Source organism: Neoarius graeffei, chromosome 26, assembly GCF_027579695.1.
Source record: "Neoarius graeffei isolate fNeoGra1 chromosome 26, fNeoGra1.pri, whole genome shotgun sequence".
In the NCBI taxonomy this organism is placed as follows: domain Eukaryota; kingdom Metazoa; phylum Chordata; class Actinopteri; order Siluriformes; family Ariidae; genus Neoarius; species Neoarius graeffei.
In genome coordinates this window covers 30,317,930-30,330,376 of record NC_083594.1, presented here as the reverse complement: position 1 = coordinate 30,330,376, position 12,447 = coordinate 30,317,930, and the positions used below count along the sequence as shown (strand labels likewise).

The window sequence follows — 12,447 nt, the reverse complement described above, 5'->3', positions numbered from 1 at the left end:
CCTCACCGGCCACGGGGATCGAACCCGGACCTTCTTGCTGTGAGGCGACAGCGCTAACCAGTACACCACCGTGCCGCCCGATGCATGATGTAGTATCTTGAATTGGGTCATGGTGAAGCAGGAAAAAACAGTGGAGAATTTAGGGCCACATGGCCCTAAATTCATTAATTGTTCTACTTAAAAATAATAATAATTTAAAAATTGGAAGTCTGTGATTTGAATTCAGCAGCTTTCGGTCCACTAAACAAAAATAATTGTGTCTCAGGGAAAATTCTTTTTATGACCTACACTTGAAAAATCTGAAAGGCAGTCTACCTTTAACCAAATTAATTTTTTAGCATTATACAACTTTTTCAGTCTTTTGTTGCCCCGTCCCAACATTTCTGAGACGTGTTACTGACATCAAATTCAAAATGAGCATATATTTTTCAAAAAACAATAAAATTTCTCAGTTTGGACATTTTATATGTTGTCTTTGTGCTATTTTCAATGAAATATAGGGTTTCCATGATTCGCAAATTATTGTATTCTGTTCTTATTTACAGTTTACACAGCATCCCAACTTTTTTTTGGAATTGGGGTTGTATAAATATTGATCAATAATTATTAAACTTAGTCTAAAGTTTAATAATTATTAATAAAGCCAGACAACTATTGTGTCTCATTTTCTCATTCACCGAGCGCTCTACACTCTGCACGAAGGACTGAGTTCTGGTGTAGAGCTTAAGAGACATGAACCTAAGATAAAGGCACAATACGAGTCTAATCATATTTTGTGAAAATTATCAGACATCCCCCATGTGTCATCATCAGCCCAGCCCCTACTGGAGTTACTGCTTACAATATCAATGCTGCAACAATACACAACAGTTTGGCAATTGAAACCTGTGTCTCTTTACCGTATCAACCACTTAAAGAATAAACTTTGTCTTCTTCAAAAGCAAAATTGGGAAACTTCCAAATGTTAATAATTGATGAGATTTCCATGGTTGACTATAAACTGCTTGTGTATGTCCATGGACATTTGAGACAGAGTGAATAAACAGGCGACTAGTCTTTATTTGGAAATGTGTCTGTTGTTGCTGTTGGAGATATCTCTCACTTGTCACCAGTTAAAGGCCAGAATTTGTATTGTGCGCCCAAGGTGTCAATTTTACATATGTTGAATTGACAGAAATTGTGCACCAGAAATACAACCCCGATTCCAAAAAAGTTGGGGCAAAGTACAAATTGTAAATAAAAATGGAATGCAATAATTTACAAATCTCAAACTGATATTGTATTCACAATAGAACATAGACAACATATCAAATGTTGAAAGTGAGATTTTGAAATTTCATGCCAAATATTGGCTCATTTGAAATTTCATGACAGCAACATCTCAAAAAAGTTGGGACAGGGGCAATAAGAGGCTGGAAAAATTAAAAGGTATATAAAAAAAAAAAAGGAACAGCTGGAGGACCAAATTGCAACTCATTAGGTCAATTGGCAATAGGTCATTAACATGACTGGGTATAAAAAGAGCATCTTGGAGTGGCAGCGGCTCTCAGAAGTAAAGATGGGAAGAGGATCACCAATCCCCCCAATTCTGCGCTGACAAATAGTGGAGCAATATCAGAAAGGTGTTCGACAGTGTAAAATTGCAAAGAGTTTGAACATATCATCTACAGTTCATAATATCATCAAAAGATTCAGAGAATCTGGAAGAATCTCTGTGCGTAAGGGTCAAGGCCGGAAAACCAAACTGAGTGCCCCTGATCTTCGGGCCTGTAGACAGCACTGCATCACATACAGGCATGCTTCTGTATTGGAAATCACAAAATGGGCTCAGGAATATTTCCAGAGAACAGTATCTGTGAACACAATTCACTGTGCCATCCACCGTTGCCAGCTAAAACTCTATAGTTCAAAGAAGAAGCCGTATCTAAACATGATCCAGGAGCACAGATGTCTTCTCTGGGCCAAGGCTCATTTAAAATGGACTGTGGCAAAGTGGAAAACTGTTCTGTGGTCAGACGAATCAAAATTTGAAGTTCTTTATGGAAATCAGGGACGCCGTGTCATTCGCACTAAAGAGGAGAAGGACTACCCAAGTTGTTATCAGCACTCAGTTCAGAAGCCTGCATCTCTGATGGTATGGGATTGCATTAGTGCATGTGGCATGGGCAGCTTACACATCTGGAGAGACACCATCAATGCTGAAAGGTATATCCAGGTTCTAGAGCAACATATGCTCCCATCCAGACGACGTCTCTTTCAGGGAAGACCTTGCATTTTCCAACATCACAATGCCAAACCACATACTGCATCAATTACAGCATCATGACTGCGTAGAAGAAGGGTCCAGGTACTGAACTGGCCAGCCTGCAGTCCAGATCTTTCACCCATAGAAAACATTTGGTGCATCATAAAACGGAAGATACGACAAAAAAGACCTAAGACAGTTGAGCAACTAGAATCCTACATTAGACAAGAATGGGTTAACATTCCTATCCCTAAACTTGAGCAACTTGTCTCCTCAGTCCCCAGACGTTTACAGACTGTTGTAAAGAGAAAAGGGGATGTCTCACAGTGGTAAACATGGCCTTGTCCCAACTTTGAGATGTGGTGTTGTCATGAAACTTAAAATCACCTAATTTTTCTCTTTAAATGATACATTTTCTCAGTTTAAACATGAGATATGTCATCTATGTTCTATTCTGAATAAAATATGGAATTTTGAAGCTTCCACATCATTGCATTCCGTTTTTATTTACAATTTGTACTTTGTCCCAACTTTTTTGGAATCGGGGTTGTATGTACTGTTTGTTCAGTTGCTGAATTGCATAAGAAAGCTGACTCCATGTCATAAGAAGACATTTGCATACTTAAACAGCATGAAGCAGGTTACATGGAAACAAGTTGATAGCCACATATATGGAAGGAAGAAAGATTTTTCTGGGCATCTTTATGTTACACCATATATGCAATGAACTGATTGAAATTGCAGCTCAAATGTTTGAAAGGAGAGCAAAACCTAGCTATCTGAAAAGAAAGACTGGACATCAATGTTTTCCATACATGACCTGAGACATGTATGCACCTTGGAGTTAATGCCCATGCCATGCTTATGATATATGGAAGCTGGCATCTGACATGATTGGAACAACAGCACAGTTCTGAGCACACCTTTCTCCCAGGGTTTTCATAAGCCAAGATGCTTTGCATACAATTAAGGTGGCCTTATGTTTGCAAACCTGAATGCATATACACATTCATCCAAATTTTCTATTAGGATTGATGGTATGCTTGTTAAGCTTGCTTCTGTTATCAGAAATCTTGGAGTACTATTTGATCCATCACTCAGTTTTGATTTTTATATAGTCACTCACCAAACTTACATTCTTTAACATCCATAACCTTCTGTTTCCATCCCCTTCTGACTAGTAATGATGCACAAACTCTGCTTCATGCTTTCATTGTCTTGTTTAGATTACTGTAATTCATTCTTCATAGGCATTCCTGCAAAGTCTTTACAAAAGCTACAATATATTGAACTCTGCAGCTCAAGGTCTAACTTGCACTAAACAATCTGCTCACATCACCCCATCCTACCTTATTAAATTTAAAATCTTGTCACTTTCAAAGCCATGTATAATCTTGCTCCAACCTACCTTAGGGAACTACTGACCCCCTACACCCCCACTTGCTCACTAAGGTCTTCTAGCAACAACTTACTTGCTATCTGTTGGACTGTGAAGTAAATTTTCTGTTTTCCTCTTGAATAAAGATGCAAGTAGCCACAGACTTGGAGAAGAGGTTTTATTGAAACTTCAGGTTCATACCCAGGGGTTGCCCCATGAGCACTTGTTCAGTGCTCACACACACTCCCTACTTCCAGGCTTCTCTCTTCCAAAACACTTACAAAAAAACCTTTATACTGAAGTTCTTCACCCCAAAGATGTAACAAAGATAAGGATGTTACCATGAGCATTTGAAGCCTCAACCACCCAGACCACCTTTTATAACGCATACCATCCTGTCTGTTCAATGCTAGAGGTATTACCTCTTATCTGAGCTTGTAAATACCTGTTTTAGGACTCTGGTTTTAACACAAATCATTGGTTCAGAAACACACTATCCATCAGGCAGAGAACTGTACCAGATCTAAAATATGAAGAGCTAAGAAAACTCTCAACCATTCTTCACTGCCCTAGGCACCAGACTTTCCACCATGGGGGAACAGATGCTTTGGTGTCATTGCCCCCACACTCTGGAATTCTCTTCCTCAATCTCTCAGCGACTGCCCTTCTTTCTCTACTTTCAAATCTCAAATGAAGACTTATCCTTTCCATGAATATTCCTCTCTTACTGCTTAGTCTCCCCCCGTAAAGCGTTTTTGGGATATTGAAAGACGCAATAGAAATTTAACTTGTGTATTATGGGGGTGTTGGTAATGTACCACAAAATTCATATTTAATGTTCTGTGATTGATTTACCATGTGGTAATGTTGAATGCTTATCTATAGCAGTACCATTACTTCATGCAGACTTTAATGAGAATCTGTTTGTTACAAGGACAGTCCGAGAGCTAATGGAACAACGTGGATATACTGAAATTGCTAATGAGGTAACCATTGAAATGAACACAATTTTATCATGTTCATGTAAAAAACAGGGATGCAGAATATGTACATGTTAATGTCTTCCCAACATACTTCAGTTGTCCTCAGTGTTTCTATCCAACCTAGTAGAGATGCAACTATTAAAATGTTTAAAAAATATATTAATAAATAAACATTTTTATATACGCGTTAGGCTGCATCCCAAGCTGCATTCTATACTAAAAATGGTACAGCGCAGGTGTTGCAATTATTTAGCTGTCTTACGAGGTTTGGGACACAGCCCTGAATGCTTGCTGAATGTTTCATTGATTCGGCACTCACAGCCCTGAGATTAATCTCTGTACCTTGCAAGTACGTTTTTCTACAAGAGAAAGTGAAATTTCAAAAATTTTTCATCCATTTAAAACGTGGTGAAGCTAGTACTTGAGGCAGTCTCAACAAACACAAACTGGACAACTATCCAAAACAGTAACATCAAAATCATATCATTTGAAGTACACCATTTCTCAAAGCGCCAATTTATTTTTGGTCATAATATAGTCAACGCTTTGCATCAGAAATAAAAGTGGAATAGCAGACAGAGAACAAATGACATCTACAACTTGCAGAAAAATGTTCTTAGTATGGTCATTTCCACTCACATGAAGACATGAATAAACACTACTGAGTAGAGTGGAGGTGTAACTCTGTGCATAGCTATCTGTCTTTGTTGCTGCGTAAATCGGTGGTCAGAGGATCATGCTGAATGGTTTGGTGCAACATGAGGGCGAGCAGCCCTGCTCTATTAGTCATTGCTGTTCTTACATTCCGTTCCTGTTCAAATAACTCATCCAACTTATACCACTGTTTAAAAAAAAAAACAAAAAGAAGCATTAAAATTAAGAGAAATAGGGCTATGTTTGAAAGCAATACACAGGTGCTTTAGCACATGCACAGGCAGACTATAAATCATGTAGGTATAATCTTTGACCCACCACTCGAACACGCTCAAGGTCTACTTCTGCTCGTCTGAGTTTCTCCCAGCAGTAGTGTCTGTTGCATTTGCGCTTAGACATTCTACAGTACTCTCCCGTTGGCTCAAAGACATTACGCACTAGAGGACATCCACACACTTCATCCACTGGGACCTGCAAGGAGAGACAGAAAACAAGGAAATGATGCAAGGCTTCTTTTTTTTTTTTTGAGGTTCAACGTATAAGAATTGGCCACCTGGTGAATTCATACTCCACATTCAAAATGAATAGGGAAAGTTGGTGTGTCCAACCCTATCCTAAGAAACAAGGAAATGCACAGCCCCTCCTCTCCCTTCCCCCAAATGCATCATCACAACTCATAGAATTATCATTTACTGAATATAGCATTAAAGCCATTTTTAGACAATCCACAATTTTTAGACAATCCAGTTCATACAATCTAACTTTAGTCATCAGTTATAACAAAATCCAATTAATTAACTAACAAGGAAAGAATATGCAAAAATTGACCAAACTGCTGAAACTCAGAGCCAGTCAAGCGAACACTGCTATTTTATAATCTTCATATGTGCGGTCAGCCTACATATAGCTTGCTTAGCTTAGTTTTTAGCAAGAAAACAGCCACATCAACTCACACATCAGTCATGCAGTAGCTCAGTTTTTAGCAAGACGACAACCATAGCAACTCTCACAGTAGTGCATGAGACAGATACAGCTTGTGACATGGCAGATATGTAACCTTTTTTATTAATAATGCTGCTGATTAAACACACTACATATGGCTCAACAGAATAACTGCATAACTAAATGTTTTTGAATATGTTTGGTTTAATAATCAGGCCCAAAAGAGGAGTACCACTTTACCTTTACGAGAATGTGTTCTCACATTTGCCAGCTTGGAATTAGCAAACCTTCCGCAAAGCCACCAATTTAAAAACAAACAAAAAATCCCTATTCATGAGCTTCTACAGTTCTGAAACTTTTAAACCTCACCCAAAACCAAGATTACAATCTTCAGGTATGTGAATGGAAGCTCTGTAATCCAGTCTTTTGACTCTTTAGTGTTTGGCACTGCAACTAAGTTTCTCCCAGTAGTTTCTCTTTTCCCTACTCCAAAAATACAATATACTGAGATACAAAATGGTAACTGCAAACCCACATTTTGTTGCCTGGATTCCAGTAGTTTCCGGGAATTACAGTATCCCCTTTGCTTCTCTTTTTCTAATGTTCTGCAGTCTGAGCTCAGAGGTTAACTTGTATGCATGCTACTACTAATAATGAATGCCTTTGCTTTGCAAGTTATTATTAGCAAATTATTGTAATGGAACAAATGGATTACCCAAGCAACAGAAAACTCCGTGGATGAGGATTTTTTTCAGTTACTGTTACATAGTGAAATTGAATCATAACAACCGCACCATTGAGAAAAGCAAGAGGAGGCAAGCAGAGAGCAAATGTAGGTCTTTCGAAATTACACTGAGCCCAATAACTGAATTTAGCAACAACACATGTAGCTACCATTATGTTAGCTAGCAATAATAAGATAAACTTTATTCATCCCTCGGTGGGGCAATTTACATGTTCCAACAGCTCACAGATGGAAAGAGTTAGGAACAGAAAGTAACAAAAAAAAAAAAAAAAAACTAAGGGTGCAATAAAAGTATAAAAATAGTAATAAAATAAACACAGGCCATTTATGTAACGTACACAACAAAATAAGTAAGGAACTTGAATACTTCACCTGAAGTAGCAATATTCCACTAATAAAATACTGGCAACTGAACTAGGAATAGAAATATTGCACTAAGTAGTGAATGTTATTGCACAGCATAATATAGCTAACGAGGATGGAATGCGTGTGTAAAGTAACCAATAAATGACAAACAAAACAAAACTACAGGCTATGGACATGATTGTAAACCATGAGAGTGAGACATGAATAAGAAAATACTTGCAAATGAAAAGAATATTGTACGAAATAGTAATATTGTCACACAGCATAAGTACAAGATGGCAATGAGATGTGAATAAAGTGACAAAAAGGTGATGGGGACACTAAGAAACAGTGCTACATTACGCCAGGCTGTCATTGAAAAGTCTAGCAACAATTGGGATGAAAGACCTGCAGTAGCGTTCCTTCTTGCACCATGGGTGCAGCAGTCTGCTGCTGAAGGAGCTGCTCAGAGCACCAACAGTCTCATGTAGGGGGGGTGAGAGGTGTTGCCCATGATTGACATTAGTTTAGCTAACGTCCTCCTCTCACACACCTCCTCAATGGATCTCAGAGGGCAGTCCAGGACAGAGCTGGCCCCTTTCACCAGCTTGTTAAGCCTTTTTCTGTCCCTTTCAGAGCTTCCACATCCCCAACAGACCATGGTGAAAAAGCTGGCCGATGCAACCAGTGTTGTAGAATGTTCTCAACAGAGTCTTGCACACTCCGTCCTAGCAGGTGGAGACAACTTTGGCCCTTCTTGTACAAAGCATCTGTGTTGGTAGTCCAGTCCAGTTTATTGTGAAGGTGAACACCCAGGTATTCGTATTCATTCACTATCTCAATGTTCGTACCCAGGATGTTCATGGTGTTCACTGTGGTGTTTTCCTGTGGAAAGCAATCACCAACTCCCTTGTCTTCCTGGTGTTGATATGGAGGTTATTTCCATACCAATTGACAGTCATTGATGACCCCCCTGTATTCCTGTTCATTCCCCTCTGATACACATCCAACAATGGCTGTATCATCAAAGAACTTATGGAGATGGCAGGTGTGTGTGTGTGTGTGTGTGTGTGTTATATCTGAAGTCCGAAGTGTACAGGGTAAAGAGGGGGGAGTACTGTACCCTGGGGGGGCTCCACACACTGTGGTCTGTTAGTGAAGTAGTCGATGGTCCATGCAACCAGGTGACAGTCAATTCCAGCTCCCTCCAACTTCCTCCTGAGCAAAGATGGCTGAATCGTGTTGAAAGCACTGGAAAAGTAAAAAAAAAAAAAATATACATACATGACCCTCACAGTGCTTCCAACATCCTGCAGATGTAACCGGGATCTGTGTAGCATGTAGAGAACAGCATCCTCTCAACCGATGCCTGGTTGGTATGCGAACTGCAAGGGGTCCAATTCCGCACTCACGAGGGGTCTGAGGCGGTTGAGGATGAAGACTGGAGAGGATCATCAGGTGAGAGGTCAAGGCTACAAGTCTAAAGTTGTCCCTCATCTCAGAAATATTGCTAAGATAAGAAAGTTAATGTCATTACATGACGCGGAAAAACTAGTTCATGCTTTCGTTACCTCCAGGTTGGATTATTGTAATGCCTTACTGTCTGGATGTTCCAATAAGTGCATAAACAAGCTCCAGTTAGTTCAAAATGCAGCAGCAAGAGTCCTTACTAGAACTAGAAAATATGACCACATCACGCCTGTCTTATCCACACTGCATTGGCTCCCAATCAAATTTCGTATTGATTATAAAATACTACTATTGACCTTTAAAGCACTAAATGGTCTCGCACCACAGCACTTTTTTTCCTCTCCATGCTTCCACAGAAGGCGGTCGCATTCTGCTCTCCCTCGCCCTCCTTTTTTTTCCCTGCTTGTGCTCCGTCTCTTGTCTCGTCTGCTGTACTTTTTGAAGAGACTCTTCCTGCATTACTTTCTAAACTAAAAAGCATGGAATTGATAAACTGGTCTCCTAACGAAATTGACACAGTTTTGGGTTCGGGGGAACCCGTTTGTCCTGCCGGAACGTTTGCGGCTGGTTACACGATGGACGCGTGGGAGCGGTGGTGGGTCGTGTGCCTGGCTTTCTGTGGAGGACATTGAAGATATCTACCTATTCGGAACCATGATTACAGGACTTTTGCTGATTGGATTAGGCATTGCCCTGGTATATCAAGGAAATCAGACAACGGTGACAGCTGTTCAAAGCCCCACAAAGCTGCCCGATATTGGAGTGGTGGGCAAAGCTGTTGGCACTTGGACTGTGGACATTCAGAACTTTAACCACAAAATGGTTGTTATCTCGGAGCAGCTTTCAGCTTTGCAAGGAATACGTTTTTCGGAGATCAATTTGAATAGAATAGACAGATACGGACGAGTGGTGAGGACGTGCAAAGACTGCGTCTGGAAAGACCAAACAATTCATATCTTATTGACATTCGGCGCCCTGAGACAGAACCGGCCTTGTTTTAGGCCGTTGCTGAGAAAACATTTCCCCCTGAAGGTCAATGCTGGGAGACACTCTCATTTTTCTAATTCCTCTCTAACTCTCCGTGGTCACCATTTTTACCCCCCAGTGTGACAAGTAGGTGCGTGACCAGCGCCTTCATGGCTGCAGGAGCGGATGGCTGCTTGCTTGCGCTGGATTCCTCCCCCCAAGTCCCGTGTTTAAAGTGTACCTGTGTTGTAGTTGTGCTTATGCAAAGGTTTTTTTTTTTCATGTTCCCACACTGTACTCCTGACAGGAGCATAGTGGGGGGGTGTTCTTTTTTTCCCCCTTATCTCTCCTTATGTTGTGTTTCCTTTTTATCTTTATCCCTGTCTTCCTGTCCTGTCTACCCTATGTCAATTGTATGTTGTATATGTACGGACAGGTTGACGGCTAATTTCGCTGGTACATATGACAATAAAGGGCTTCTGATTCTACCTGAGTGAACTTCTGCTCCTCTATGACCCGCCACGCCTACTTGGATCAAAAGGTGCAGGCTATCTGCTGGTACCTCGTATAGTGAAGGCTACATCGGGGGCAGAGCCTTTTCTTACAAAGCTCCACAGTTATGGAACAGCCTTCCAAGTAATGTTCAGGAATCAGACACAGTCTCAGCATTTAAGTCTAGGCTGAAAACATATCTGTTTAGTCAAGCCTTTTGTTAATGGTGTTTATGAGGTAAAGGTGTAGATCTAGAGGGTCCTCAGACAGTGTTTTAGTAAACTGGGATGTATGGATGCTGTCAATCCCCACTCACTTGCTCACTCGAGTTTGTTGACGGTGTAGTGGCTGGCTGCTCTATGTCCTGGGGCTCCCTCATGCCTGTGTTACCTTCTGGCTCTCCCCTTTTAGTTATGCTGTCATAGTTAGTTGCCAGAGTCCCTGCTTGTACTCAGTGCAATATGTATACTGTTCCTACTTATTCAGGTGACATTGGGCATACCTAACAACCCGTGTTTTCTTTCCCTCTCCCCCCGAGTTACATGGCATCAACAGGAAATCTTTTGGTGGAGACCTTGACTGGCTATCGTAGCCTGCAGGGAATCGGCTGTCAGACATTCTGTCGCATGTCCCAGACCCGGTGAAATGTAACTGAATTGTCTTGGCCAGCCCTAAGGGTCCCATCTGCATCCCATCATTGCTGAGGAGTGTGCTCCCATCACCCAATCAAGCATCCAGCCAGAGCAGGTCATGATATTTTTTAACCATATTAACATGCCATTGTTGTGTATTATGCCTGAAGTCAAGACTCTCGTCTCTGTGAGCCTACCACACAGATTTAATACTTGTGTCATTTTTAGGGCATACCTAACAACCTGTGTTTTCTCTCTCTCCCCCCAATCTGTCCCTCTGAGTTACATGTTGGTCCTGGGATTGAGATGCTGGCCTCTTCTGCCCCTCAGACCTGCTTGATCCATCCTGGTGCCCTGTGTCTGGTTGGAGTTTTATCGCATCGCTCCTGTGGAGGACGGCCCCATGAGGACAGTTGAGGGTTACACCTGGAGGATGCTCTGGACTGTTACAGTAATGCTTTTATGGCTGAGGACTACAGTTAACTTGCTAACTTTAGGACTGCAGTTGTCATGAACAGTTTTGCACTCAAGTTTCCATCAAAAAAGAGTTACATCAACGAAACTGTCTTCATGTTAAAACTGTTAATGTTATACTCATGCTGTCTGTTGTTGCCCAAATGAGGATGGGTTCCCTTTTGAGTCTGGTTCCTCTCGAGGTTTCTTCCTCACGTCGTCTGAGGGAGTTTTTCCTTGCCACCGTCGCCACAGGCTTGCTCATTGGGGATAGATTAGGGAGAAAATTAGCTCATGTTTTAAGTCATTCAAATTCTGTAAAGCTGCTTTGTGACAATGTTTATTGTTAAAAGCGCTATACAAATAAACTTGACTTCAAGTTGTCTCCCTGGGGTACACAGTCTTTGGAACCGGAGCCACACAGGAGGTTTTCTACAGGACAGGAACCCTTTTCAGACTGAGGCTCAGGTTGAAGATGTGCAGAATCACTTAAGAGAGCTGGTCTACATAGTCCCTCAGCAGTCTGGAGCTGATACTGTCAGGACCTGTAACCTTCCTTGTTTTGTTCTTCTTGAGCTCCCTTCTCACCTGATCAACTGTTATGGAGAGGCTGCAGGAGGGAGGGGTGATGGGTAGCTCTGATTGCAGTAGGTGGGGGGGGGGGGGGGAGAGGTAGTGCAAGGGGTTAAGTTTGAGGGGTATAAAGGCCAATTTATGCTGACAACGCAGTCCTTGCAGATGGCGTCTGCGTAGCCCCCCCTTCGCAGACGCTCTGCGCGCACCTCCCAAAAATTGTGACCACCGCAGAAGCCTCGCAGACAGCATCGCAGACAAGAGGGCTCTGATTGGTCCACTCTACATCCGCTGTACACGCACTTCCGCTTCCCTACTTTCCCGGTTTGTTTTGTTTTCACTACCGCCATTTTTAAAAACACGAGCGAAGATGGAGCAGCACGAAGAGCGGTTGATCGAGGAAGTACGTACATCTATACGACTCCAGTTCTAGTCATTATAAGTAACCGGAGGATAAACACTCCACTAACCACACCCACCAACTACTCCTAGCGATTTCGCGACTTCGCGCCCCCTTGCGTTGTGGTGGTGAATAACATCGCGCACGCCTATTACTCCCCGCTCAACGA

The 12,447-nt window shown here is 41.6% G+C and overlaps 1 protein-coding gene across 3 annotated transcripts in view; it reads right to left on the bottom strand.

Annotated features, from left to right (window-relative positions):
* Window positions 1-3,787: 3,787 nt before the first annotated feature.
* Window positions 3,788-12,447, bottom strand: part of LOC132874303 (CXXC-type zinc finger protein 1-like) — a 142,541-nt gene continuing 133,881 nt past the window's right edge. For all 3 annotated transcript variants that reach the window (XM_060910374.1, XM_060910373.1, XM_060910375.1), the window contains 2 exons: window positions 5,579-5,731; window positions 3,788-5,447 (listed from right to left, as the gene is read on the bottom strand). In XM_060910374.1, coding sequence (XP_060766357.1) covers window positions 5,301-5,447; window positions 5,579-5,731 — 300 coding nt within the window. In that variant the 3' untranslated portion in view covers window positions 3,788-5,300. The remainder of the gene's footprint in view (window positions 5,448-5,578; window positions 5,732-12,447) is intronic.